Source organism: Megalops cyprinoides, chromosome 11 (assembly GCF_013368585.1).
Source record: "Megalops cyprinoides isolate fMegCyp1 chromosome 11, fMegCyp1.pri, whole genome shotgun sequence".
Classification (NCBI taxonomy): Eukaryota; Metazoa; Chordata; class Actinopteri; order Elopiformes; family Megalopidae; genus Megalops; species Megalops cyprinoides.
Genome location: NC_050593.1, coordinates 16802821 through 16827906, shown reverse-complemented (window position 1 = coordinate 16827906; position 25086 = coordinate 16802821). Strand labels below are relative to the sequence as shown.

Here is a 25086-nt window from a genome sequence, read left to right as displayed (position 1 = left end):
TCGGTGAGCCTCCGGGGCACAAGCGCTCGGCACTCGGCCAGCTACGCCGGCTCTCACAGAACACAGCAGAGCCCTTCCAGGGCCTGCGCTGTCTCCCCAAATCCCACGCACAGCATCAGAGTGCACACATCCGTGTCAGTCTCAGCGCTCCTCAATGCCACGCCACGTTCGGGGGGGGGGGGGGGGGGGGGTCACAAAGACAGGCAGCGGACAAGTGTGTCTGTGGCAAGTGTGTCTGTTGTTTACGTGCAATTTAAGATTAAAGACGCCCTCATCTTGGATCACACGTTCAGCATCTCCACCTCCTCTGGAAACGAGAAGTGAGAGTCGGGTCCTGTTGAAATGAAAGCGGTAGCATATACACGCAGTGCATTTTTCTGAACACGCACATCCTCTCAGTTCCCCCTCATCTCTGGGCAAGGTTTCACACTCGTGCAGAGGGCCTTGCTTCACTCAAAGCGCTTCCGCCGGAGGGGTCAAGGCCAGCAGTCATCGGCAGGAACAGTGCCCATCCTCCCAATCCCGGAGTCTGTCCTCACGTCAGCCATCTTCCGCTGCTCTGGGGCCTGTGCCGAGCACGCTGGAGACGGCCCGCCCAGCTGTCCTGACCCCTCCTCCGTGGAGTACACCCCCGAGTCTGAGCTATGGCCGGAAGTGTCCGCCTCCGGGCCCGGAGGGTCGGGTGGGGCGTGTATCTCAGGGAGGATCACCTTGGGACACACATGCAGCTTCTCATAGCAGACCTCTGTCTCTGACTCTGGGGTCAGCAGGCGGGGTTGGTCGGAGCAGGGGGAGTCCCAAAAGTACTGTGTTTCGGGGATGGAAGCAAATAGAAAAAAAGAGAGACTGACATCAGTACTGAACTAAAATTAACTAAATGAGATGCGTTACATGAAATGTCTTTATCCATCTATTTCAATACATATCACTGAGTTACGTATGTAAAGATGTATTAAATATTTTGTGTCTGACTACACAAAAAGAATATAACTAATATTACTGCAGTGTAAAATAAATTAAAAAACACAAATTTACTTCATTAAAAATTTCAGAACCTATTCACTAAAGGATGTTTGTGGAGACTGACCACACAGTAAAGCAGATAGACAGAAAACGCCCTTTTCTGGTACTGAAGCAATGACCCTGTGGTCACTGCTGAACGGCCCCCGAGGGTCAGAACGTCACCCTACCTCGTGTATGCTGGCTGGGAGCTGGAGGGAGGGGAAGAAGGTAGACTTGAACACTCGGAATGTCCTGAAAGTGGCATAGGACAGCAGCACACCCACAAGGCAAAGCAACAGGAGTATCAGCCAGAGGGGCATCACACCTGAATGAACACACAAACACACACACGCACACACATATGGAGATTCACAAGTTATAGCTGGATATTTACAGGAGAAATTCAGGATATATACCTCTGAATAGACTGAATGCACCTGAGATGTGAACCTTCAAGTCTACTTCCCAAACTGCACCTCACAGCGGGGAGAAACTGGTTGTGTATCTCTGAGACCCACCTCATATGCACTGTAAAGCTGTGCTATCAATGACTCAGTGTCTTGGGCCAGTAAAAGATTTTTGTTGTCCGCTAAAAATTTTTGTGGGGTGGGGGTGGGGGGCTTGTCAAAGAAGTGAATGCTTGACAGACTGTCCATCCCCGCACATTCAGTATTTTCTGAGCCAAAATCTGCCAGCGATTTGATTTTGCATCAGGGATGCAGCAGTGCAGCCCTAGCTGAAGGAACACCAGTGTAGTGGTCTGGCGATACACTGGTAGGCGAGCGGTCTCACCTGTGGCTTTCAGGCACTGGGTGGGGCTGAAATGACTGGTCCTGTTCCAGAAGTCATCGTGCGACCGTACTCTCAAGCAGTACGTCGTCCAGGGCTCCAGCTCCGACAGCGTCACTTCGTTGGTGCTCGTCTTTAAAACGTTGCTGTCCAGCCGCACGTTCGGTGAGGACCAACCGGACTGTTGCGAAAAAAAAAAAAAGGCTTAGCTTTTCCTGTAGTGAACGTAGTACTGATGTAAAAAAGGTGAGTCTGACTAATTCTGAATTTAAAATATAAACAAAATCTGAGGAACAGAAACTAGCAAGTGTGTTTTATTCTAGGCTACAACCACAATAGGACCACAGGTGTGAGCTTGTGGTCAAGTTTTTATTGGCTCCTAACTGGGTCTCGTTAGACTAGCACAGTTACAACCCTAGTACTGTGGTCGAAAGGAAAGACTGTAGAGGTGTTTTCTTGTCAAAACCAAATCTGGAAGAAGTGGAAGGGAAGCAGTGTGGGGCTGTGTGCTTCACTTTTGAACCGTGCTCTGAATTAGCACTAATTTCATTATAGTGAGACAGCAGTAATAATAATAATAATAATAATAATAATGATAATAATAATAATAATAATAGTAATAATAAATGGACCTCAGATTCACACAAAGTAAACGGCTATCTGCAGTTCACCTCACACAGGCTTGAGATAACTGTTAAGTTTTCATTTGGTCTGTTTATTTCAGAAGCAGCGTGAATCTCTTAGTATGTGAAAGCAGCTGTTAACAGGGGGTAAAAGTGTGCGATTTTTCAAAAAAAAAAAAAAAAACAAGAAACCATAAATAAGAGTGACAACTCACCTGTTTCCAAAACTGGATTAGGTAATACAAATCAGGTACAAGAGTGTCCTTCATGGATGTGTTGCTACTGGTCAAGGGGTCAGAGATCCATATTTGTAGCAAACCTTTCACAGCAGTCACCTCCACTTTAGAGGGAGGACCCAGTTCAGCTGGGGGCAAACAAGAAAAGGAAAAAGAGTATTCAATATATCATATGTGCATAACTACAATGGCCAAATAAAAAAGAAAAACATCTTTTTAAGCTTTTCAGCTGTGGACTCAACATGTTATCACCTCATGCAATGGAGCAGTATCATCAGTCAAATACTAAATTTGGATATTATCCACATCAGCATAATCTGCTAACTATGTAGTAAGAAATCTGATTTGTAGTCAATGTTTTTCTGATATGAGACAAAAAGGAGTATGTGCTCTGACTGCCATACCAACGAGCCTGGCTCTTTGACGTTGCGGTCAAAGCTGCAGTTTGGTACCCCATAGACCCGGGTTTGAGGCCGGGTGGGGTGACTGCTCTCGCCCTTTGCTACAATGGCGACTGGGCTTTGAGTGTTAGCATTAGGGTTATGGCTAGGGTTAGGCTCAGGGCTAAGATGAGGGCTAAATCTAGGGTTAGGATAAGGATTAGGGCTAGGGCTAGGTTACAGGTAGGGGTTAGGGGTAGGTATAGGGTTATATAGGACTCTGAGAGAGAAGTGTTCTGACCTCACAGTCATTTTAAGAAAGAGAAAAGGCAGGGATTGAGTCTCAAATGTACTATAAGTAAGGGAAAAGGAGGGGTTTATGATATGAGAATATTGTATATTGTATATTGTAATATAGTGGGCCTTCATCTTTTATACCCAAAGACATAATTTTTCAATGAATGTCTTGAGTTAAAATGCAGAATATTCATCTTGAAACTGGTCCTTGCTCTTCTACAAGACATTGCGAACAGGCACTGAGTATACTTTGTGCCACAGTGTTTCAGATGTCATCTGATAGACGCAAAAGCTATGTCTAACAATGACTCGTTTAGGGGTTTAAAATATGGCGGTAACAAAAACAAACCTCTGCGCTTTACCCGCGCAAACCCTTGTATGAGCTAAAACCCTACTGTGAATGTTGTGTTAGTGACAGAGTTTGGATTTATGCTCTTCTCACCATCTTTTTCAGGACAGAATTCTCTGGGGACCCACTCTGAGTGTTCCCTTCCACAGCTGGCCTGGACCTGCAGCACATAGATTCCCTGGTAGTGCAGGCCAGAGTTGGTGAAGTCACACTGGATATCCAAGGTCCTATCGCATACTGATATCCAAGTCTTCTTCTTCTTTGACAGTTTATATTTACTGTGGGAGACAAAACAGAAAAGGGTCAGAGGCAGCTGTTGACAATCAACAGAAATAATCCTTCTATTTTGGGATTGTTTTCAGCTCTGGAAAAGTGTGTCTACACCAAAACACTACCAAAGCACTTAAATAATATTACATATAAGCATCAAGATGGCTTTTGTAAAAATCACTCAACATACACGGGTCTTCTCATAGCTGTTGACTTCTTTAGCCCTAGATAATACATACTACACCCTACATATAATTTTTGATCTTTCAAAAGCCTTTAGCACTATTAATCACGAATTTCTGTTCTCTATGTTAACATGTTATGGTTTCCAGGAAATGTTGATGAAATGGCTTTGTATTTGTTTAATTAATAGAGAACAGTATATATTTGCTAATAGTTAAAGCACATGTCAAGCACAGCTAAGACATCATGTGGTGTTCCACAAGGGTCCATTCATGGCCCACTGTTATTTAGTTTTATGTAAAAAATTTAAGCAACTATATCTACACTACGAAAAAGGAATTGTTCAATTATTTTAAAGCATTTCAGTCAAAGTGACTACTGCCTGTACTCTTAATTATAACAGCATAGCAAAATAAGTGTGTGCATGCATGTCATACTGGATTCTTACGGTATGTACTGTGCAGTAAAGGTAACCGTTTCGTTCCCTATGGCCTGCTTGTCCCAATCCCACCTCAGGATGTACTGAGTGTTCTGCGTCTGCAGAGTCACATTTTGGGGGCTGGGCAAGATGGCAAGCACTGAAAGAGAAATTCATTAGAGGAAATAAGCTTTATAAAGGCAGTCGCTCAAAGAAAAAAGGGCAACTGTTTAAGCATGTCCGTTGCCAATTGTACTGGATAAAGGTATGTAAATATGTAAACAAATTCATAAGTACAGAATGTTATTAATAAAATATTATTTTATTCATTTATCTGCCATTAAGCCTGAGTACAGCATATTTCCAGTTCTACTCAGCATCTGACTGTAAAATGTCCTTGTTTCTACTGTGACATATTCTCTCAGATTCTATCTGGGCATTGTCCACGCACACACCAGCACAATGCAGAACAGTAAAACTGGGAAGGGTAAACACAGTGTGATCAGTAGGATGGTACAAATGCATCTGAGCAGCAGATAACTATGACAGAACTTTTTCATCCCTTTGCTCAGGGATCTGCCTTTGTCTGTGTGGAAACAGGAAGCATCAAATGGATAAATTCTGAGAGGGATGGTCCCCAGGGGAGCTCCACTTGTCAGTGGAACAGTTGGATGTATAACAGTCACTCTATCTATATCTGTGCAAAGAAACTAAGGATGACCACCACAGTGCCACAAATTAATGACGTTTTTGCAGTTCTTATATTGCGATGCAGGCCCAGCGCTATGAGGGTATACTTCCATTACTTTTCTGAAGGTCCAGGTTTTTGGTAAAGAGTTTGAAATTGGATTTTTTTTTTGATCGTCTGAGTACAAGACAGAAATATCTGTTTAAACAAAAAATATATCTCTGATAAAATCTGTGTCTAATCCAAACGGCGACAGTGTTTTTGATTTTCCTGCATTTAGATGATTTGATTTTTGATGATTTTGATGATTCTCCAGATTGGAGACTGCCCAGTGAGAAAAGTAAAGCCCTATCTTTTTGTCAACATGGCTTGCCGAAGGTCCAGCCGATTCTTCTTAAGCACAGACAGTTGCAGAAAGCAAATTTGTAACAGTTTCAGGAGTCGTTTTACTATACGATGTACAGATTATTTGCCCAACAACTGAGGGGAATTTAAAACCCTGCTGCGGGTCAGAGGAGACAACTCTATCTGGAAACCCCCCACCGAGAATTTAACACGGGTCCGTACCACAGCAGGGGAAAACATGTAGGCTGCTCGTTTAGCTTTACAGCTAGCTAGCGATCTTACTTGTCTTACGAAACACTACCAAGAATACGGTCGGCATTCCACGAAAATGAATTTGCTATTCTAGTCAGCTATCAAATGCAGACACCGTTAGCCAATCGATCTCCTGCTAAACTAACTAAATGTTCCACGACAGTTTCGCTAACTGACTAGCTAACGTATTAACAAAGACAGAAAATAGTTTTCATAGGGAAATTCGTGTTTACGTCGCCGAAAATGTCCCTAAATTACCCATAGATAGTTGAGCTACAAAAGCCAATTGCCTGACAGGGGGCATTTTAAGGCATGTTCGGAAATACCACCCACCAACTCTGGTTAAATATTTTCCCCATTCCAGTGTAGCAGCAATGACATTACAGTTTTCTAGATTTCACATAGCAACATTATAAGTTATGAACGTATTTAAATTACAATTTTTATGCAGCCAGAGAACATTATACAGTCTATCACAGTCGTAGATAATACACAAATTCCGTCAAGTACAACCAGCTAACGGTACATAGTTATACATCTTACCTTCACATAAACAAATCAGAATGGCAAGGGGAGTGACCAGAACAAACATGAAGATGGAGTTCATATTTCATGGAGCCACTTTTTTCATAAAATACTGCATTATGTCTTCACACCAGCTTTAGCTTGCAGTTAGAGCTCGCTTTTCCAATTTCTTCAGTACATTGGCACTTGACAGTACATTGACATCCGGACTCTAACAGCGAAGTTACCAACACTAGCGTCTTCCCGAATCTGCTTCCTCTTCACGGCCTGTGTAAAACTTGAAAAGTGCATTACCGCCACCTACTGTGCTGGAGCATGAAAGTCAAAACCGCCTTGTACACCGTTCTTAAATGTCCCGTTAGCTCCCAGGATTCCCTCCCTATGGTATAGTCTGTGATCCGTTGTCTTGGTAATTTGGTATTACCTAAAATAACCTTCTTCTAGGCCATACATTTATCAGTATCTACTGTGCTGCCTCTGGTATCTGGCGGATGTGCATAACCTCGCGTTTGGTAAACAGTCTTAAGTCAATACAATTTGCCCAAGAAGCAGTCTTATTAATTAAACTTCCTTCCCATGTCTCCCTCTCAAACGTCGACAGCGTTTTGAATCCTGCATAAATGTCTTAGCTTAACTTTTAATGAAAAGCTTGCCCTCTTTCCTCCTAATGACAATGTCTGTTGGTATCTGATTGGTCTATGCCAGTTTCATTGGCATGCACCAGACATGCACTCTACATGCACCATAATTCAGACACTTAAAATTCATTAAACAAGACATTAAACATAACCATTTCTAAGGCACAAAGGGAGTCAAGAGCTGACTAAGAATCATAAAAAAACCAATACCCAATCAGGCTGTACATCTTATAATATTAACGATAATAACGATCACAACAACAAAACAACACAACAACAACAATAATGATAATAATAATAATAATTTACTTTATTCCTATAGCTCCTTTCACACAACATTTTGTGGCCCAAAGTGGTGAACAGAGTATTACAGACTGTAATAAAACAAGAGAAGAAATAATGTAGTAAAAGTTAAGTAAGAGAAAGATTTTGGCTAATGTGGAAATTTTATGCCCAATATTTTTATTGTGAAAACTTAATCTTCACTTTCCCAGTTTTCCTATCATTCCTATCACCCTAATGCACATGGCTTGACCTAATTTGCAAAGCCATGTAGATCCACAGAAATGGCACATATTTATACTATTTCAGTGGGATACTGTCATAACAGCGTAACCCCTATTATGGACACTATGTTACCAACACTAGCGTCTTCCCAAACCTGCTTCCTCTTCACGGCCTGCGTAAAACTTGAAAAGTGCATTACCGCCACCTACTGTGCTGGAGCATGAAAGTCAAAACCGCCTTGTACACCGTTCTTTAATGTCACAATGACACATATTTATACTATTTCAGAAATAAATGGTATACTGTCATAACAGTGTAACCCCTATTATGGACACTGTGTTACCAACACCAGCGTCTGTCTAAAAAGATTGAAAAGCATTATAGTTTCAGTACACATGTTTTGGTGCAATTCTTGACAGATGAAACCATGGTAGGGGAGGTACGCTTACAACTGTCTACAGCTGCATCTTCATACAGTCACAAAAATAATCTAGAAATGAGCAAAGGTTAGCCTTTTTCCACTGAATTGGAGTCAGGTCCCTCAGGCTGGCTGCAGCTATGACACCTCTCTTTTTTCCGTATTAGTCATACCAAAGGGTACAGTTATGTCACAATTTTGCCATGGAGATGCCCTTAAAATCTGAATAAGCAAGAAACCATCAGCCAAATAATTACAGAAATCACTTTCTTTCTCTCAAGAGGACAGCAAAAAAAAAAAGCTTCTTTCACAGTCCAGAGTATTGCTGGACTCTATTTGTGCTTGACTGCTTAGTTAATGAGGCTGTAATTGTTGTGGTCTGCTATGAGAAACACACAGTCATTTTCAACAATAAAGCAACCAGGTATGAGCAATGTGGTGAAAATGGAAGAGGTGGAATGACAGGTCATCTACTATACAACATCACTTTGTTTATAAAATAAATTTGCCACTCCAGCAGTGTGGTCTTTATGAAACCACTGATAAGAAAGCCTGTTGTGATAAAATATGGACTGAAATATTTTTCAGTTTTTTGAATCCACTTTATCCTAAGTCAAACATCTCAATCGACATGTGTTACAGTATTGCTATATTTTTCTTCGTCTTCTTCCATTTCCTTTCCTGCCTCCTCTTCCCTCCCCTGCAGTCTCTCGGAGTGACTGTAGAGGGGTCCTCCCTCTTCCAGGGGGCCCTCCATCCACTCTGAAATGACGCTAACCTCGTGGTACTGCTCATCCATCTGGGGGATGTTCTGCATGGCCATGAAGATGTTGGAATGTGATGATGGCTCAATCAGGTACTAAGGGAGGGGAAAATGAATCAGGCATTGCATTTAATAATACTGGCCGATTATTTATCAAGCAGAGCACAATAAAAATGGAACTCACCTGTCTGAAGTGCTCGGGCAGTTTGGCAGTGGGGAAGAGGAACTTCAGGCCTTTGTAACTGTAGCACGTGAGCAGGAACAACAATGGAAAAGTCACAGACACCGCCACAAAACTCACCACCAAGACCACACCTATCTTCCATGGCTCCATCCTCCCTGAATATTGCAGACAGAGACCAGAGAAAGAAAAAGACTGTCATTTTAAAGAATTGCTACACTGTGCACCTGCCAGGCAACGTGTGGCGTTAACAGTCATTTTAGGCAGGTGTAGATTAGCAATGGATCATCTGTAGTGCAGCACTAATCATCCGGTTACAAAAACATCAGTTCAGTTCTTGAAACAACAATATTTAGATAACAGAGAATAACAACAAGGTGCTCATTGGACAGTGGATTGAAAAAAAAACATTGAAAGAGAAGTAGTTACAAAGGGGGAAACAACTAGGGGGGTGTTCACATGTGGCCTATAATTATTGCCAAAATCTCTTCGGAAAAATATATGCTAGGTTAAAGAACAAACAAATCCTAGGACTGAAGCAATGTTAATAACCACAACATGAGCCATGTAGTTTCCTGTTTAACTTGCAAATTTAAATTGGCTGAACAAAAAGGCATCTTTAAGAATGAGTTACAGAACACAGAATATGCAATATGAACCATCAATCTGGACTATCCCATGGCCAGACCTTTTGACGAAGGCTGCCAAAGTAACCCAAACATTGAGGTTTCTTTAGCAGTTTTCTTTACAGGATAAATTTCAAATGTCACATCTTCTAAGGTCAATAGACAAACCTGGTATAGCTTTAACAAATAAAATAAGTAAATTAACAAGTAAGCACTGATTTCTGAAACTGAAGTATTTTAGACATTATAATCATCATTATCTCTGCTTAATTAAATATAGGAGTATATGATGAAATATGTGTGAAGTGCATTTCAAAGATATTTCATACATACGAAAGGTTATGTCTGTGAAAAATGTTATATAAAGTAAACTTGAGTGACACAGGCAAACACAAACACAGAAAGAGAGTGAAAAGACAAGTATTAAAAATATGGGAGGAGAGATGAAGTAGGAAAGAGAATGTGAAAAAACAACAACAAAAGGAGAGAGCTGGAGAGAGCTCACCATTTGTGGTGGTGGTCTCACATGTCACCTCACTGAACTCTCCCCTCTTTTGGAAAGTCTTGATGAAGACCTGGACCTGAACGCAGTACCTAGTCCACGGCTCCAGCCGGCTCAACCCCACTCTGGTTTGCTGAATGTCACTCATCATAGTGACCTGCATGGGACCAGAACTTGCTTGTAAATGATGGTAAATGCCTATAGCACAGCTCAGCGGAGACTGGCTGAAAGGAACAAAGCAACAGTCCAAACGGCATTGCCTGCAGTCAAACAAGGGATGTAGGGCTCCGACCGAGGGACTCAGGAGCACCATCGGTGTTGTGATTTTGGTTTCTTTCGCTCTGTGTAACTACGTTCCTCAACAGCCACATTTTTACTGGAACAATCCTGGTAAAGTTCATAGGTGGGCCAGAAGTACCCCATTTCGCCTTGTAGGTGATATCTAAAATCTAATAACCATATCTGACGAGGATGGCATTAATTCAATCTGTACTGTTACAGAAATCCTACCTGATCTTCATAGCCCTCTCTCCAGTATTTGATGTTGTAGGACACCCGGCTGTAGACCTCTTTGAGTGAGGACACCCTCAGAACAGGCTCTCTAATATCCATCTCAAGGCTTCCATTTTTAGATACTAGCCTCACTGTAGGAGCTCCGATCAGGGCTGAAGAAAGACCCAGAGATAACAACAGATGAACTGCGGGAAGTGAGCTGATGGAAGCCAGCAAGAGGATGTCAACAACTCTTGGATGGATACACCGAGCTCCTGGATCAGCTGGTGTCAACTTGCACCTGTCTTTAGCTAAAGGTTTCAAAATGATAATCAAAAAACAAATCCAGGTGTATGAGTGCTGACAACAGTGGCAATCCCATCTAAAGTATATACCTCCCCTGTATTAGCATTTCAGCAGAACCCTGATCTTCACCACAGAAAGTTTTACAGAAAGCAACCTAGGATTACTGAGTCTGGCACAGACAAGTTGACTTACTGTTGCTGTCCGGAATGAATTCTGAGGTCTTCACCCACTGAGAGGTCTCCTCTTGCAGCTCTGCTCTTACTTGAAACACGTAAATTCCATAAGGACTGATCACTGTGGTGAAGTCACATCTTTGCTCTGTTTGGTTTTGGCACACAGCCTTAAAGGCAGTGTCAGAGCTTGATAACAGAGAGAGAGAACAACAGCAACCTAATACACTATGGACAGGACATCTCACCACTTCTCCTCAGCCCTGGATTAGCTAACACAGTGACAGTATAGGCTACTTGTCTCTTGCTTGGACTTGCTTGCAATTATAATGGACTATCTGCCATACAGGATTCTGTACAATTCTCTTTTCTGGAGGAATAGCAACATTTTCACCTCTGAATAAAACACATTGAGTTTTCCTGTGTTTATGAAAGGAAGCAGTTTGGTCCACTAGATGGGCAGTACTAGCATACAGACATGCTGTATGCTAATATTGCCCCAAAATCATTCTGACTCTTTGCAGAGACAACACCATGGAAGAGCAGGGATGTATAGCTCTATATGGAATGATGAATCCTATGGATGAATCCTTCGTTCCTCTTTCAGGATTGAGATGCCTGGAGAACTCTCACAGGTGGCCTATGCCCCGCTAGGTACCTCAGGTGAAAGTGAAGTGTGCATTCCCATTCATATAAACTCTCCTCTAAGACAACCGCTTTGACCAGGTGTATGAGTATGAGCCAAAATAAAAAGATGATGGTCCACCCATGGCTTGACACTGCACTTCACAGCACACCAAACCAAAACTCTTTCCCAGCGCTTGTCTTTTTGGTACTCACTTCATGATGCTGAAGAGACAGACCATTTGAACCTAACATTACATAGCTGTCTTGTACTGACTTGTTTTACATCAAAGCCATGTGGTAACATTGATGCAACATTAGATGGCTATGGTGAAAGCATTGGATGTGGAGTATACATTCACTGAAGTAACTGTGTGAGATTGAAGGTGACTCTCACCTGTATTCCGCTGTGTAGGTGAGGTTTCCAGGTGCTTGATGGGACACATCCCATTCTAAGACCGCACCCATGTTGACGGAGGTCACCCTCACGTTCTTGGGATCAGGTACAATGGCCAGCACCACTACAAGAAAAAGGAACAATCAAGGAGTTTCTGAGAGCAAGGCCACATAATTACATATTATTATCAGTATGCCACTGCAATATTACTCAGTCTGACCTGAGACCAAGGCTGGCATAACAATTTTTATGTTCAGACTACAAAACAGCCGCAAGGAAGCTGCGGGTCTGAGAATACCCTCAGCCTAGGCATATTTCACAGACAAGTAAGCACAAACTTATGACAGTCTTATGAAAGATCTGTGTGCATTTCAGTGCACTGAGACATACTTTCAGCAATCTTTCATTTTGCACCGATTGGACTGTTGAGATGAGAAGTAGTGTCACAGACTAAAAAACAACTGGTTACCTGCAAACAAAGAAAAGGAGAACCATGTGGTTCCTGTTTTCTGTAGCAGCTTACAGTATAATGACATTACCTGCACCTGAATAACTGCTTATCTGGTGAAACCCGAAATACTGACCGCCCCAGTTAGAATTTTTAAACGTCCCATTCCTCCCTCCAGGTTTGTTCACTTGATATATAGTTATTACTGATGATAGTTACTGTTACTTTAATCCTCCCATTTCCCTCTGGTGATTTATTAAATGCTGTTGTCCAGAGCTACTTACAAAGTATGAGTACAAAGAGTGCTTCTTATAAAGTTGCAGGACCAATGCTGAACGTCACTGACCATATCCGAACATGTGTCATTCTCTTCCATATTCCCATAAAAATATTATGTAAAGAATACAAAAGTCAGTTTCACCATTGTTAAATATGTTTCTAAATGGATATTGCTAGCACATCAGATTGTTCAGTAACAATCAACAAAAGTGCAAAAAGAAATTAAACACTAATAAATACCAATATTTCACCGAGCATTGGTTGGAAAGACTCCATTTGCGAAAAGTGAAATACAAATATTTCGAATTATGTTTTCATTCCCCTTGCAGCAGCCGTTCATCATTGACATCAAACACTGCCTTCCCTGTTTCAAACCCATCGATCTAAATTCATTACACTGAATTAGACAAAATTCATGCTATAAACTCACGATAAATAAATACGATCCAAAGCTTACAAGACTTTAACGCGGCTATAGATACTTGACATTTGAATAGCTTTCTTCATAAGCAAATAGTCTTCGTTTTTATAACACTTAAGGTAACTAGACAACAATCAAAAGTAAATTATGACCACACGACATTACCAACCTGACACAGAAAAGCTGAAAAAGCAGCTCTTTGAATAAAAAGGAAAAACCATTTCGCGGCTGAGGAAACCCAGAGCAGAGCGGTTATTACTCAATGGTGTTGAGAACGCTCGTTGCAATTTCTGAGCTGCATGTCTCCGCTGCTGCATGACGTAGCCTTAATAACGGAAGGTGTGTGATGTGCAAATTGAGAAAGTGTGAAAATTTCAAAATAGAAGTAGGACGTAAAGTCACAATGATTTGATCTGTTTACAGAATGACAGTTACAACCAGCGAAGAAGAAACGTCTTTAGTTGTTGGTAGTTACGCAAATTAAACCTTTTTCTTTTCAATAGTGGCCAAACATAACCAGCTAGAGGATGTCCAAGTGGATGCGCTTTTGCACTATTAGCCATATCGAGCAAAGTGTTTTTGGATCGGAGCATAATTACTTAAGAAAAGAGGGGTTTTCATTCCAATTGTGTATTGAAGTTACACATGTTCATACCTAGGGATGTTAATAGTAATCAGCAATAACTTTTAACAATTTACCCTATTGTCAAGCAATCTGGCATTAGCTGTATGGTAATTGCTAAATTTATGTTATGTTACCATTTATAACACAAAGTAGATTTCTGTTTATTTAAAATACTTTCTGCTCTGTTCAAAAATAATATTGAATTTTATCATTCCATTGAAAACATCATTTATCATTGTTTGGATAAGCAAATATGAAAGCAACATGTTGGCCTTAGATTGCTGCTACAGAAATTCTGTAAAGACATGGGTAGTCAGGGTTCCAGGTCTCCTTGATTTTCTTATTATTGTACTACCTCCACTTTGACAGCCAGGCGTCAGTGGTAGCTAGTCTACAGGTACCCTTGCAGAGTGGTGCTCGTCCCACCATTGCAATGAAGTGACCTTAGTCAGAATAGTGTTTACCATATGTGCCAGTATATGGTAAGGTCCGGTATTTATTTGAAATTTTCTTCACCCACACATAAAGTAATAATTCGCCATCTGATGGGAAACTGAATGACTAAAATCGATTCTAACTCATTTCTAGTGAACGTTTACATTAAATGGGGATTCCCATGGTCACGAGAGTGCACCACAAGACTGAAGACAATATATATCCTGGGGGATTTCCCAGAGAAATATTATGCTAATGTGCAGAAAGCATGAGGTCTGGAGTACAAAAACATAAGTCCACATTCTTGCACCTCTTTGCAAAATGAATGTCCTCAAGAACAATTTATTTAATTTATTGTGAATACCCATCAGCTTGATGAATGAATTACTGAAACAAAACTGTGTTCTTCCGCTAACATATTTTGAAATGAGTCTTTTTTTTTTTTGCTTATGTTTCCATGTTTATTCTTACAAAGAATAAACTACAGCGGTTATCACAATTTGTGCTGTAAGAGCAATGAACAGACATGCATTTTGTCATGAAACCCAGAATGACAGGATTTATCCTTCGATGAGATACACTGGTACTTTGGTGCGTGCAGAGATGGGATCAGAGGACTGGTACTAGATAGTGCATTCAAACCTGCACTTTGGCTCCCTCCACAGGTCATATGAAGTAGCAGCAGCTTGACAAGTCATAAAGTGACCCACATGAAATCTGCAGATTGCAATGCAATGGGCGTACGTGACCATCTGATCTGTATAGGGAGAGCTAATTTCTATTTGTGAAGTAACTGGTTATGAGAAATGTGAGACTGGTATTGGAAGAGTATTGTATGGGATTTTTCTACCAACCTGGCTTGGATTGGAGTTCTTCTGTCTGACCTAGGACAGTACGGCACCTGGTATCTTTGTACCACCCTTTGCTATTGCTATTCAAAAGTCAGGAAGAACCAGTTAAAAATGAATAAGGCCACACAGAACAAAGGTTATTTGTTTTCATTGTTTGCAAAAATAATTATGTTGTCTTTAATAAATAGGTAAATAATCTACAAGTGCTCCACCACGTTCTCTTGTTTTAAAGCAGTATTTAAACATAAGCTTTTATGAGAGCACGCGGACTTAGCCCTGGTCCAGGCACAGCACAATGTCAAATATGCTACTGGATTCTGAACCTCATCAGTTTGCTTCAAAAGCCAAGCTTAAACCTACTGCACATTTTACCCACAGGAGTCACTGTCTAAAAAAACAGCTTTATCACGGGAATGCTTGTAGTGTAAAGTGCACCATGTACATTACATAATTCCTCTTCTTTGATGAAGAATATTACCCAGAGCATTCCTCCAGCTTCTCAACTGCTCCAAATAATAATAATGTTCAACTCTTTCTGACATATCAAAAAACACAAGCAAAGAGATTGGGATGAGTTAAAGAGCTGGGAAAGGGCTAATGTCTTATATAACCTGAACACTCATCATCATCATCATCTTCTTCTTTATCACTGTACTCTTTCCTCCTGCAGTGCCCAGTCAGTTCTGTCAGTGCTGAGTCAGTGCCTTCATAAATATTGAGACAGAGCTCCTCTGCAGTCTGAGTGACTGGCCCAGCCCTCTGTGTGCTGCTAAGATCTGTGGATCTTTCAGGAGGTTCTACAGAGAGCAAGGGCTGGCCCTCATCAGGGCCGTCTCCAAACAGCTCCATTGCATCCCCACGCTCTTCCTCCTGTGCTCCCAGAGTGACGGAAAGGAGGTTTACATCTGTACAGCACTCCTGATCCCACTCTTCATCCTCCAGGAGATCTGGTTCTGCACTCTTCTTGCCGTCCTCAGTCTGCCTGCAGACTTCAAGCACCTCCACAATTAGAGGGACCCTCACTTCAGCTGCCATGTTGATAGAAGTCTGAGTATTCCCAGAACTGTCTGTGGTGGTGGTGGCGGTGGTAAGGGATGTGACTGAGCTCGCTGCAGCGCAAGATGTACAGCCTGAGCTTGTCCCACTGGAAAATCTAGCTGCCCGTCTCTCATAAGCATTGTTTCCCCTATCTTCTTCATCTTCCTCATCTTCATCCCCAACTTCCGCCCCATCTCCCTTCCCTCTACATGTGGGTTCAAAGGTGACAGAGACAGGATCTGGAATGATACTATCCATGCTGAAGTAGTCGGCCTCCACCATGGATGTCTATATGGAGACAGAGAAGTGAGAGGTCATGTCAGCCACTGTGAGCTTTGTCTTTTGAACCAATCATCCTGAACTACCTTGGGTAAGATGAAAAGCTAAAACATTATTTGTAGCTTAGCGCTGATAGAGAGAGACATCCAGAGCTACACTGCATTTACTTGGGCTGCAAAACACCAGCAGCATTCGCAATTCTGTATAATGTTCTGGCAACTTAACTGACACCTGATGGGTACATATTATCTTTACAGTGTATGTACAATCCTTATGGACACAAATGTAGGAGACAAGAGACAATAAGGGTGGATCAGGGTAAGCCAAGTTGATAAGGGTAGATAAAACTGGATAGTTTTCATAGAAAAAGAGAACACCAAACAAAAACATTTTCATCTGTGTTCAAGTCCATATGTATGAATTAGGTGCAAATTGCTTCATCACATTGAAGCTGGGTTGGTGGAGACTTGGGAGAGTCTTCTCACAGCACACATGCCTCAGACAACTCCACAAAGTCTCTTTTTTTGTGTGTGTGTGTGGGGGGGGGGGGGGGGGGGGGCTTCCACAGTGTGATTGGATAATACAAAAATGGGGAACTCTTAAGGAGGTTTGAGATAACCTGTTAAACTGAATGGGGGCTACAATGAGACAAAATACACTTGAACAGCAAAGTCTGAAACAATGCACCAATCAGGGAACAACAGGTCAGAGCGGTTGATAACCAGAAAATATGGAAAAGAATTTACGCTGTACTCTCTGCTTCTATAAACCACAATATTATAATATTAATGTACAGGTGAGACAGGCTCTTACCAGGACCCTGGGGAGGTGGGTTTTCAGTTTAAACAGGAATCCAGCATAGATGAGGCCTATCAGAATCACCCCTCCCAGGGCCAGCAGAATCCCTGATACACCTGCCAGGACAGTGGGGACTGGCCAGAGAGACACGTAACACACCATTCAGTACAATGTACCTTTGTCATGGACATGAAGTGCTTCAGAGTCACAGTGACAAACCAAAACATGAATCAGTACAACATGAGCGTGTACCAAGACAGCTGGTCACTGTCTGTAAGGGACATACCAAGGAGCAACTGATAGTGACTGAGAATCAGTTAAGACTCAAAACATTTGAGCACATTAAAAGAACAATGCTCTCTTTCAGTTACTTATCTGTGTTCTAAAATGAAGTCCCCTTATGTTCTGTGCACAAACCAAGTGGATTGTGAGGAACCAGAACTCATGCAAAAAGCCGGCTGAAGACTTGTGTGTAACAGGTGAATGGCTTGAGCAGAAAAAACAGTATGAGGCAACCTCTCGCTGGACTCCCTCTATGATGCCACTGTTTGGGTGCTGATCTGAGAGCAAAGGTAATATCAGACCACAAAGAGACACTGGGAGGGACTCACCCGGGCTCTGGTCCCCAGGGCTGGTGAGAGCACAGACCCAGCCAGAGCGCAGTGTATTCTTATTGACAGCCAGCTGGGGCTTCACCTGTATGCAATGCTCCACTCCCGGGTGGAGATTCTCCAGCATGGAACTGCTGAGCTGTGTGGAGTAATGCTGTACCTGCAAAACAACAGGTAAATTAACACAATGGAAGGGCACTCCCGTGTCTGACATGTCCTAACAGCAGAGTGGCTCTGGTGCAAGAATGAGACACTGCCTGTTCCCAAGGGCAGCAAGGTTTCAATTCACCAACAGCACTCTCACGAACTGTAATTCAGAACACCTGTCACTTAGAAATCAAAAAGCACCCAAAAAAATGGCAAGCTTGTTGGGTCTTTGAGCTGCTCTGCTCCGCTGCCCAGAAAAGAAAGTTATGATTTATTTTGTAACGAAGCAAAGAGAACCCTATAAAGATGGCAATTTATCAAGGCTATGAGAAAAATTTAAAAATAAAATTTAAAAAATAAAATAAAAAATAAAAGTTACCTGGATCTCTCCGATTTTTTTCCAAGAAATGTTGAACCGAAAGACACCATAGATATCTTCTATGCTTTCCTTTGCTCTCCCTCTGGGAAATGTGATGTTGATTTTGAGGCAATTTCCACAGCCTGCCAAAGACACCTGAGGGGGGCCCAGGACAGCTGGTAGGAGACATAAGGATCTGATCACCATTATGACCGACAAACACAGGTATGCACACACTCATGCACCAACAGGTGTTGCATGGTACAATCAAAACCAAACACATTATGTTACACATAATGATTGGACAATACTGGAAAAGCTGCCAAAGCAGGGGACGTATATTCAGACCACTTCAAACAATTAAAGGTAAGGAATTACCACAAATGACTTAAAAAAAACAAAACTCCTAATGTATGACTTTACCAAACACGCTTCAAGGAGACTTTGAAGTTACAGCGCATCAAAGCTCAAACAGAGAGAATTAAACTCCCTTCCGTTTCATCATTTAATTCAGATAACACAGAAACACATGCCCATGACAAACAAGACAAAAGCAAAAACTGCTCTGTGGCCTCACTGTCTTTATAGGGGCGGAAGGTTGTGGCAGTCATGGGGGACTTCATGGCACCATTGACGGCCTGCACACGAACAGCATACAGCCAGGTGACCTCTGTGAATTTCTCCGTCACATTGACCATAGTGGCAGAGGAGGCAGGCAACCGCCGCCATCTTGACCCATAGTGGCTGGATAGCAAAAACAGCAATGCGGAGTTACCGTTTACTATTTAACACCACAGCACACATCAAAGCAAGTCAAGTCAAACAAAAGATGAGAAGGTAAAAAGAGATGTAGCTCATTGTTACTACAGTTAAGGTTTTTGTGTGTGTGTGTGTGTGTGTTGGGGGGGTGCAACACCCCAGAATGGTGCAATCAGATAATGAATGTTTCAGCATTCACTGGAACGGATCACTTATCCCTGAGAACTGCAGTCTAATTCTGAATATTTTCTGTCTCTAACAGCTTTAAGATTAATTAAGTTTATTAAGTTAATTTTATAAGATTTTAAAATACTTGCGCATGATATATTGGCTAGATGAATTCAAGAAAATTCAAGTTGATATTTTGGAAGCACAATCTCTTTTGAAACTATTTGCATGCTGCTAATAATAGGATTTGCACAAAATTTAGACTCATTCTCCATAACCATGAGATGCTCTCCTGGTGATCCCATTCTGTAATCATATTTTGAGATGCTCAAGTATTCTGGCTCAGTTAAACTCCTGTGAATACTGCAGCCTACAAGTTTGACAACAAATGAGACATTTTTGTTTGCTTAAAGGAGAAATGTTTGGGTTTAGTTGACCATAGCTACTGTACCACTGTGAGATGCAAAGTAATATGAATAAACACCCATTTAAAGTGATTAAAGACTGTGGAAAGAATTCAAACAGCATCCATATTGTGTCATGGCTGCAATCTCAATACAAAATATTGGAACACCATGTTGCTGGGAAATGCAGCCAAATAGCTAACTCAGCTACCCAATTACCCACACCCTCCAACGACATAGTGAATTCATAATGAGATTTCAGAAATCTACTTTAATTTTCAATGATAATAATCATTTACAATGAGCATTTACCTTGGTTTTTTGTGGCTTCTGGCCTCCCTAAATCCTGTGACATCCTATTTTAATTTGCAAATTGCATTTTGTGTTTCCCTCGAGAGGACACAAAAAAATATGAATGTATGTTTATACAGAATTTTGACAGATTTATCTTTAGAACAAAAAAATTTCTTAGTTTTACAACTGTGGATGAAGGGAAGATCTGGTGCGGAGTGGGTTTATTGTAGTCCTAACCAAACAATTCCACAACCCTGGCTTTGACTCTGCATGTTTGATAGCATGACGATTAATTGGAAAGTACTGAGAATAAATATTCCCAACTGAAACATCATTATGCATTAGAATTATTTCATGTTCAGAGTTTTTTGCTATTAACACAACATAATCCTTAACTCCTTAACTACACAATAGGCTCCTGCTACATACAGTCCTTTACAAAGTGTTTTGATTTAAACAACACTCATGTTTTGACTTGTCTTTAAACACTAGTTTTCCACCTGGCTATTGCGAAATGAAATCAGCTAGATATGCCTATCAATCATTTTAAATTTCTGAAATCTCACACTTGACTGTGTAGTTGGGGAGTGTTGGTAATTAATAAGTGAAGCTGCATAAACATGAAAAATTGTTTCAGATTTGTAGTTTTTTGTTTCTCCTGAATTCCTCTTAGTTTGCCCAGGTGTAATCAACAGATTTTTTAAAATTAGTTTTTAACTTCCCTAGTGAAACAAGTCTCAACAGATATAGTTAGTCAGTTCTCTTGAAATTCAGCCAGCCTCACCCAGTTTCACCCACAGCAGGCCTAGACTAAACCCTAACCTACAGACAGAAAACATGAAACACACCAAGAAACTAATGAATAAAAACCCCACAACTCGTCAACTCGTCTCTGATGGGCCAACTCATTCAGATATCCTTGCTCAATGGCACTACATCAGTTTTGCCTTGCGCTGCGAGCCTGTGCTTTAACCACCTTCTCCTGACATCTCCTCAACTCTAAAACAAGAAAACTCCCGATGTTCTTCAGATAGTTCCTTTTGAGGAAAGGTACATGAATTCTCACCCTGAGGACCTGCAAACCTTATGGTTTTCATTCTGCGTTGGCTCCTTGGATTACCTTGCATTGTCAGTGAGTTTGACACTAATTTAATCCTTAGCTCACTCACAAAAACTGAGACAGAAAAGCTGGTAACATGAAACCGTCTGACTGTCAGCCTTATGGACAGTTTTTTGGAGAATCCCATCATACATTAATCATTTGGCAGAAATATTCACATACCTATACCTCATCTACTACATCGTGGCACTGAAACTTGCAGGTTTCCTGTCGTTTTTGCCAAAATGACTATACATTTTTTCTGAGATGTAATGTTTGCTCACACCTGAGACAATGCAGTAGTGACACTTCAGCATAATACTCCAATGCCAGATACTCTACCTGTATGTGACCCTGTAGCCTGTCCCAGGCGGTGTCCCTGCCCCTGGGTTCCATTTCAGGATGTGCTCAAAGTTCACAGACTCGATTGTTACATTAACAGGCGCAGGGAGAGTGCTCAGAGCTGTGGAACAACAAGACCAAAGACAATTCAGCAGTATTTACACAACATTCACAAACAGATCGTGCACATCTGACACACAGAGCTAACACAATGCTTATTAAAGTGAGATACTATTAGTTATCTTGGACTATATAAGTAAAGATTTGCTTGCGTGTAGTAGTTATTCCAAGTAGTTCTTTCAAAAGCCTTCAAACAGCACTGCAGTGATCTGTAAATTATGAATGACCATAAATGTTACTTTGAAAAGTAAACACTTCTTGGGATTGTTTCTTTAACATCAGGAAGGAACCTAGCAAGTTCAGGCTGTAGATGAAATGTTTAAAAAAGTAAAAAGAGGCTTACCCTCACAATATAGTTGCATTAAATAAATTGCCAAAGGGATATAATTCATAGCAAAAGCACACGATGGCCCTTCTTTGAGTGGTTTTTTCCAGTTGCCTTGACCTGGGAAGATAAAAGGCTTTTACTTTTTTGAAAACAAGAGATGAATACCATTGAGACATTTTAGGTCGCGTTCTTATCACGCAATTTAATGGAAAAAGCACAAACGTCTCTCGGAAAAGGTTAATAGTTGGGTGCTCTCATTTACATTTTTTTTTCCATCATGCAGCGGTGATTGTGCTTACATGCTGAACAGACACGTCGTAACCTAGCCCAATTTAAATACTGACATTCAATTGAGACAATTTAGATCGTATCACACTTCGAAAGTAGATATTCAAGCAATGGTGATTATAAAGGAATACGATATGTCATACGAACGTGATGTAATGTCATAACATAAAATTCATAATACCATAATACCGTTTCCACAGCACGTTTGATCGGTCCAGTAGAAGACTTTCGTGGCTGTTGCAACTGTTTCGACTGTTTCAGCTTAAACAATCAACAATAATTAGCTTTATTCAACTAGAACTAAAGTATTTTCTTACCCTCATGATAGTCTGCTCTCCAACCGACAAGCCGTATACAGAAAGGAAAGCCGTACTCATGGCTACCTCATGGCTACGTCGGGTAAAGCAGTGGCGGAAGGGTGAAGGCTGAAGTGTGTCCCAGTGACGTTAACAACACTACCCAGTCATTCACGCTGCCAGAATATTTTAAATAGCCTCCTCCTAGATGACATGACAATTCCCCGAAACACCCCCCACACAGGTAACGTGATTTCTCCACATTCACAGAACTTTGCTGTTTGGAATGGCTCGGTGTAATGTGCTGAATTTGCCACAGGAGGTCAACCAAACAGCGTTTTTGTACAGAGCCGTGTATAGAGACGGTTTCCCGTCTGCACAGGGCAGCTTCCCTGTCACGTAAATTGGGCAGACCTATATTCTCAAGAAACATCTTAGGCAACGGAATTGCCATTCCTAAGAACTGTAAAGTTTCCATTCTCTGTAACTAGATCCAACAAATGGCTTAGCCAGATTTATGTTTCCAATAGTTATTGCTACGATAGAATATTTTAAATGATTTTATAGGGGTTGCAAACCAACAAAATACAACAGGGACATCAGTACTTGGGAAATACCTTCGCTTCCATGAAAAAAATTAAAAAAATAAAAATAAAATAAAAGACAGGTGGCACAACACTCGATTCAAAGGCAGGCTGAGCCCTATGCTGTGATTGGGAGCCCACAATTGTCAGGCGGCCACGGGTTTCTCGGATGGGGGAAGGTGGGGATATGTCAGGAGTCCTGACAGAGTTAATTGGCTGGGCTGGATTCCCTGGAGGTAAGTTGGTGAGGCACCGGTAGCATGCATTCCAGGGCAAATTGAATAATTGTTTAATTGGCTCTTGGGTGGCGGCTTCAGCTGTAGTGCGGGCTCCTCTGCTCCTTGTTCCTGATTAGGGTGCCAGGCAGGTGTTTAGGAGGGCTGTGAGGCTTCATTGCGAGGGATGCCAGGGAGGAAGGCTCGACGTGCGGGGAGTTTTAGACGGGGTTTTGTCTTGATTTAGTTCTCTTTCTGTTTTGTTGTGGAGACGGCTATTTTGGGGAATCGGTTGGAGTTTTGTGTAGTTTCTTTGGCTTGAAGTTCCCAGTTGCAGACCGGGAACTTTATTTATTTATTTTTTTGTTAGGTTATCAATTATCCCCTTTTTTCCTTTTTCCTTTGGGGTCTTGTGGCTGTCTGGTCTGTGTTGTCTGGTGTTTGTTGGGGCGGAGTGGACCATGGGCCTTCCTGGCGGCGGTTCCTGAGACGGACCGTCACGGGCCGAGACTGACAAGAGCCGGGGAAAGGGAAGACAGCAGGCGGAGAGACAGCGGCCTTGGACCCCCCAGTGCTGGGCGTGAGATGGGGAGTGGACACCCCGTTGTCGTAAGGAACGTCCGCACCCCAGGGAAGCATTGTGGGTGTGTGTGACTGGTAGCAGCGGGGGGCCGAGGTAACACTGACTAGCTGCCGTCCGCCTTCCTGCAGCGGTGCCGCGAAGCTCCGGACCTGATGGTGCAGCATTGATGAGGAGGAGCTGACGACTGAGGACGATGGTAGCCGCTGGGAGGCCTGACGGCAAGAGCGTGCCCTCCGCCTCTATGTGTGTTCTTTTCTTTTTGGTTTTTATTTTGGGATGTAGTGAGGTGCGGGCCAAGCTACATCCCACCGTTATTGTATATTCTGTTTTGTGTCTGTGTTTGGGTGAGTGCATGTGTGAGGGCCTGCCCTGGTGGTGCAACCCCCCCCTTCCCTGTTGAGTTGGCAGAGCGGGATCCCCGCAGGAAGGGCCAGAGCGGGGGCACCAGGAGCGGTTAATAGCACGTGTGTGTGTGGGAGAAGACCCAAGTGGTCTGAGTGGTGTGTGTGTGGTGTGCTGTGTGGGGGTTGCCGATACCTGCGGGTTGTCTCTGGGCTGGGGTGGAGGAGGCCCAGGTGGGGAGACTGGTTGGGGAGGGGAGCAAACCAGGCCAGGGGGAAAATAGTGAGAGTCTTGGCATCACTGTTTGTATGCATTGTTTTTAAATTATCTGTTAAAGTCTCACTTTTCTTTTACTTACCCTGTCCTGGCGTCCTTGGTGGTGGGTGGATCCCAAAAGGGTAAAGAACCGGTTGGGGTTCAGGGGTGAGCCAACGCTACTCCTGACAGATATTCAGCTTGGAATGGGTCAAAACCTGCTGGTGGCCGACAAACGCTTGTGTTCCACACATAGGCCGTCGTCCTCGTAAATTTTTTTTAAATATCATAAATCGCAATGACCTGCCATCTGCCGCCTTGTCTTTACTGTTCATTTTGTACAGTTAGTTGACTAAAGAAATGTACAAATTAGACAGGCAATGAAAAACATTTCTGAATTTCCTTTATTTGCTGGATTTTATTTGACAATGGCAGTACTTCCATGCATTTACCAACATCTTGTATACGAATGCAATTAAAAGTGGCAAGTGTAAGTAACTAACATCACCAAGTAACCAGTTTAAATGAGTCAAAATTGCGCCATTAGACAGAATAATACTACCAGTGCTCCAAACTACATTCGAGCTCTATATCAGAGTCCTACGTCAACAGTAAATAGCTGACTAGATAGGAAAAAGAGTAGTACCAGTCTGGCTGCTGCTCACTACTGGAGTAATAAGAGTAATTACAGCAAATTTACTTATTACAGCCATCGTGACTATTTTAGGACTAACAGAC

At 42.0% G+C, this 25086-nt stretch overlaps 3 protein-coding genes across 4 annotated transcripts; all 3 read right to left on the bottom strand.

The window, feature by feature from the left end:
• Positions 1-186: 186 nt before the first annotated feature.
• Positions 187-6572, bottom strand: LOC118785983 (interferon alpha/beta receptor 1a-like). Its single transcript, XM_036540963.1, has 7 exons — positions 6376-6572; positions 4578-4707; positions 3770-3954; positions 2630-2778; positions 1795-1972; positions 1191-1327; positions 187-806 (listed from the first exon to the last, which is right to left on the bottom strand). The coding sequence occupies exons 1-7, from the start codon at positions 6437-6439 to the stop codon at positions 477-479; spliced, it is 1173 nt and encodes a 390-aa protein (XP_036396856.1). The 5' UTR covers positions 6440-6572; the 3' UTR covers positions 187-476.
• Positions 6573-7912: 1340 nt separating this feature from the next.
• Positions 7913-13370, bottom strand: LOC118786259 (interleukin-10 receptor subunit beta-like). Of its 2 annotated transcripts, none has more exons than XM_036541377.1 (7): positions 13299-13370; positions 11982-12105; positions 10983-11149; positions 10503-10657; positions 9996-10149; positions 8868-9022; positions 7913-8779 (listed from the first exon to the last, which is right to left on the bottom strand). In XM_036541377.1, the coding sequence occupies exons 1-7, from the start codon at positions 13348-13350 to the stop codon at positions 8543-8545; spliced, it is 1044 nt and encodes a 347-aa protein (XP_036397270.1). In that variant the 5' UTR covers positions 13351-13370; the 3' UTR covers positions 7913-8542. The 2 variants fall into 2 exon arrangements, with proteins under 2 accessions (XP_036397270.1, XP_036397271.1); XM_036541378.1 differs by lacking the exon at positions 13299-13370 and adding an exon at positions 12372-12424.
• Positions 13371-15216: 1846 nt separating this feature from the next.
• On the bottom strand, positions 15217-22500 carry LOC118786139 (interleukin-10 receptor subunit beta-like). Its single transcript, XM_036541206.1, has 8 exons — positions 22391-22500; positions 21801-21902; positions 21338-21458; positions 18849-19015; positions 18293-18447; positions 17767-17926; positions 17171-17289; positions 15217-16366 (listed from the first exon to the last, which is right to left on the bottom strand). Exons 2-8 carry the CDS (start codon positions 21847-21849, stop codon positions 15635-15637), a joined length of 1503 nt encoding a protein of 500 aa, XP_036397099.1. The 5' UTR covers positions 21850-21902; positions 22391-22500; the 3' UTR covers positions 15217-15634.
• Positions 22501-25086: the final 2586 nt, after the last annotated feature.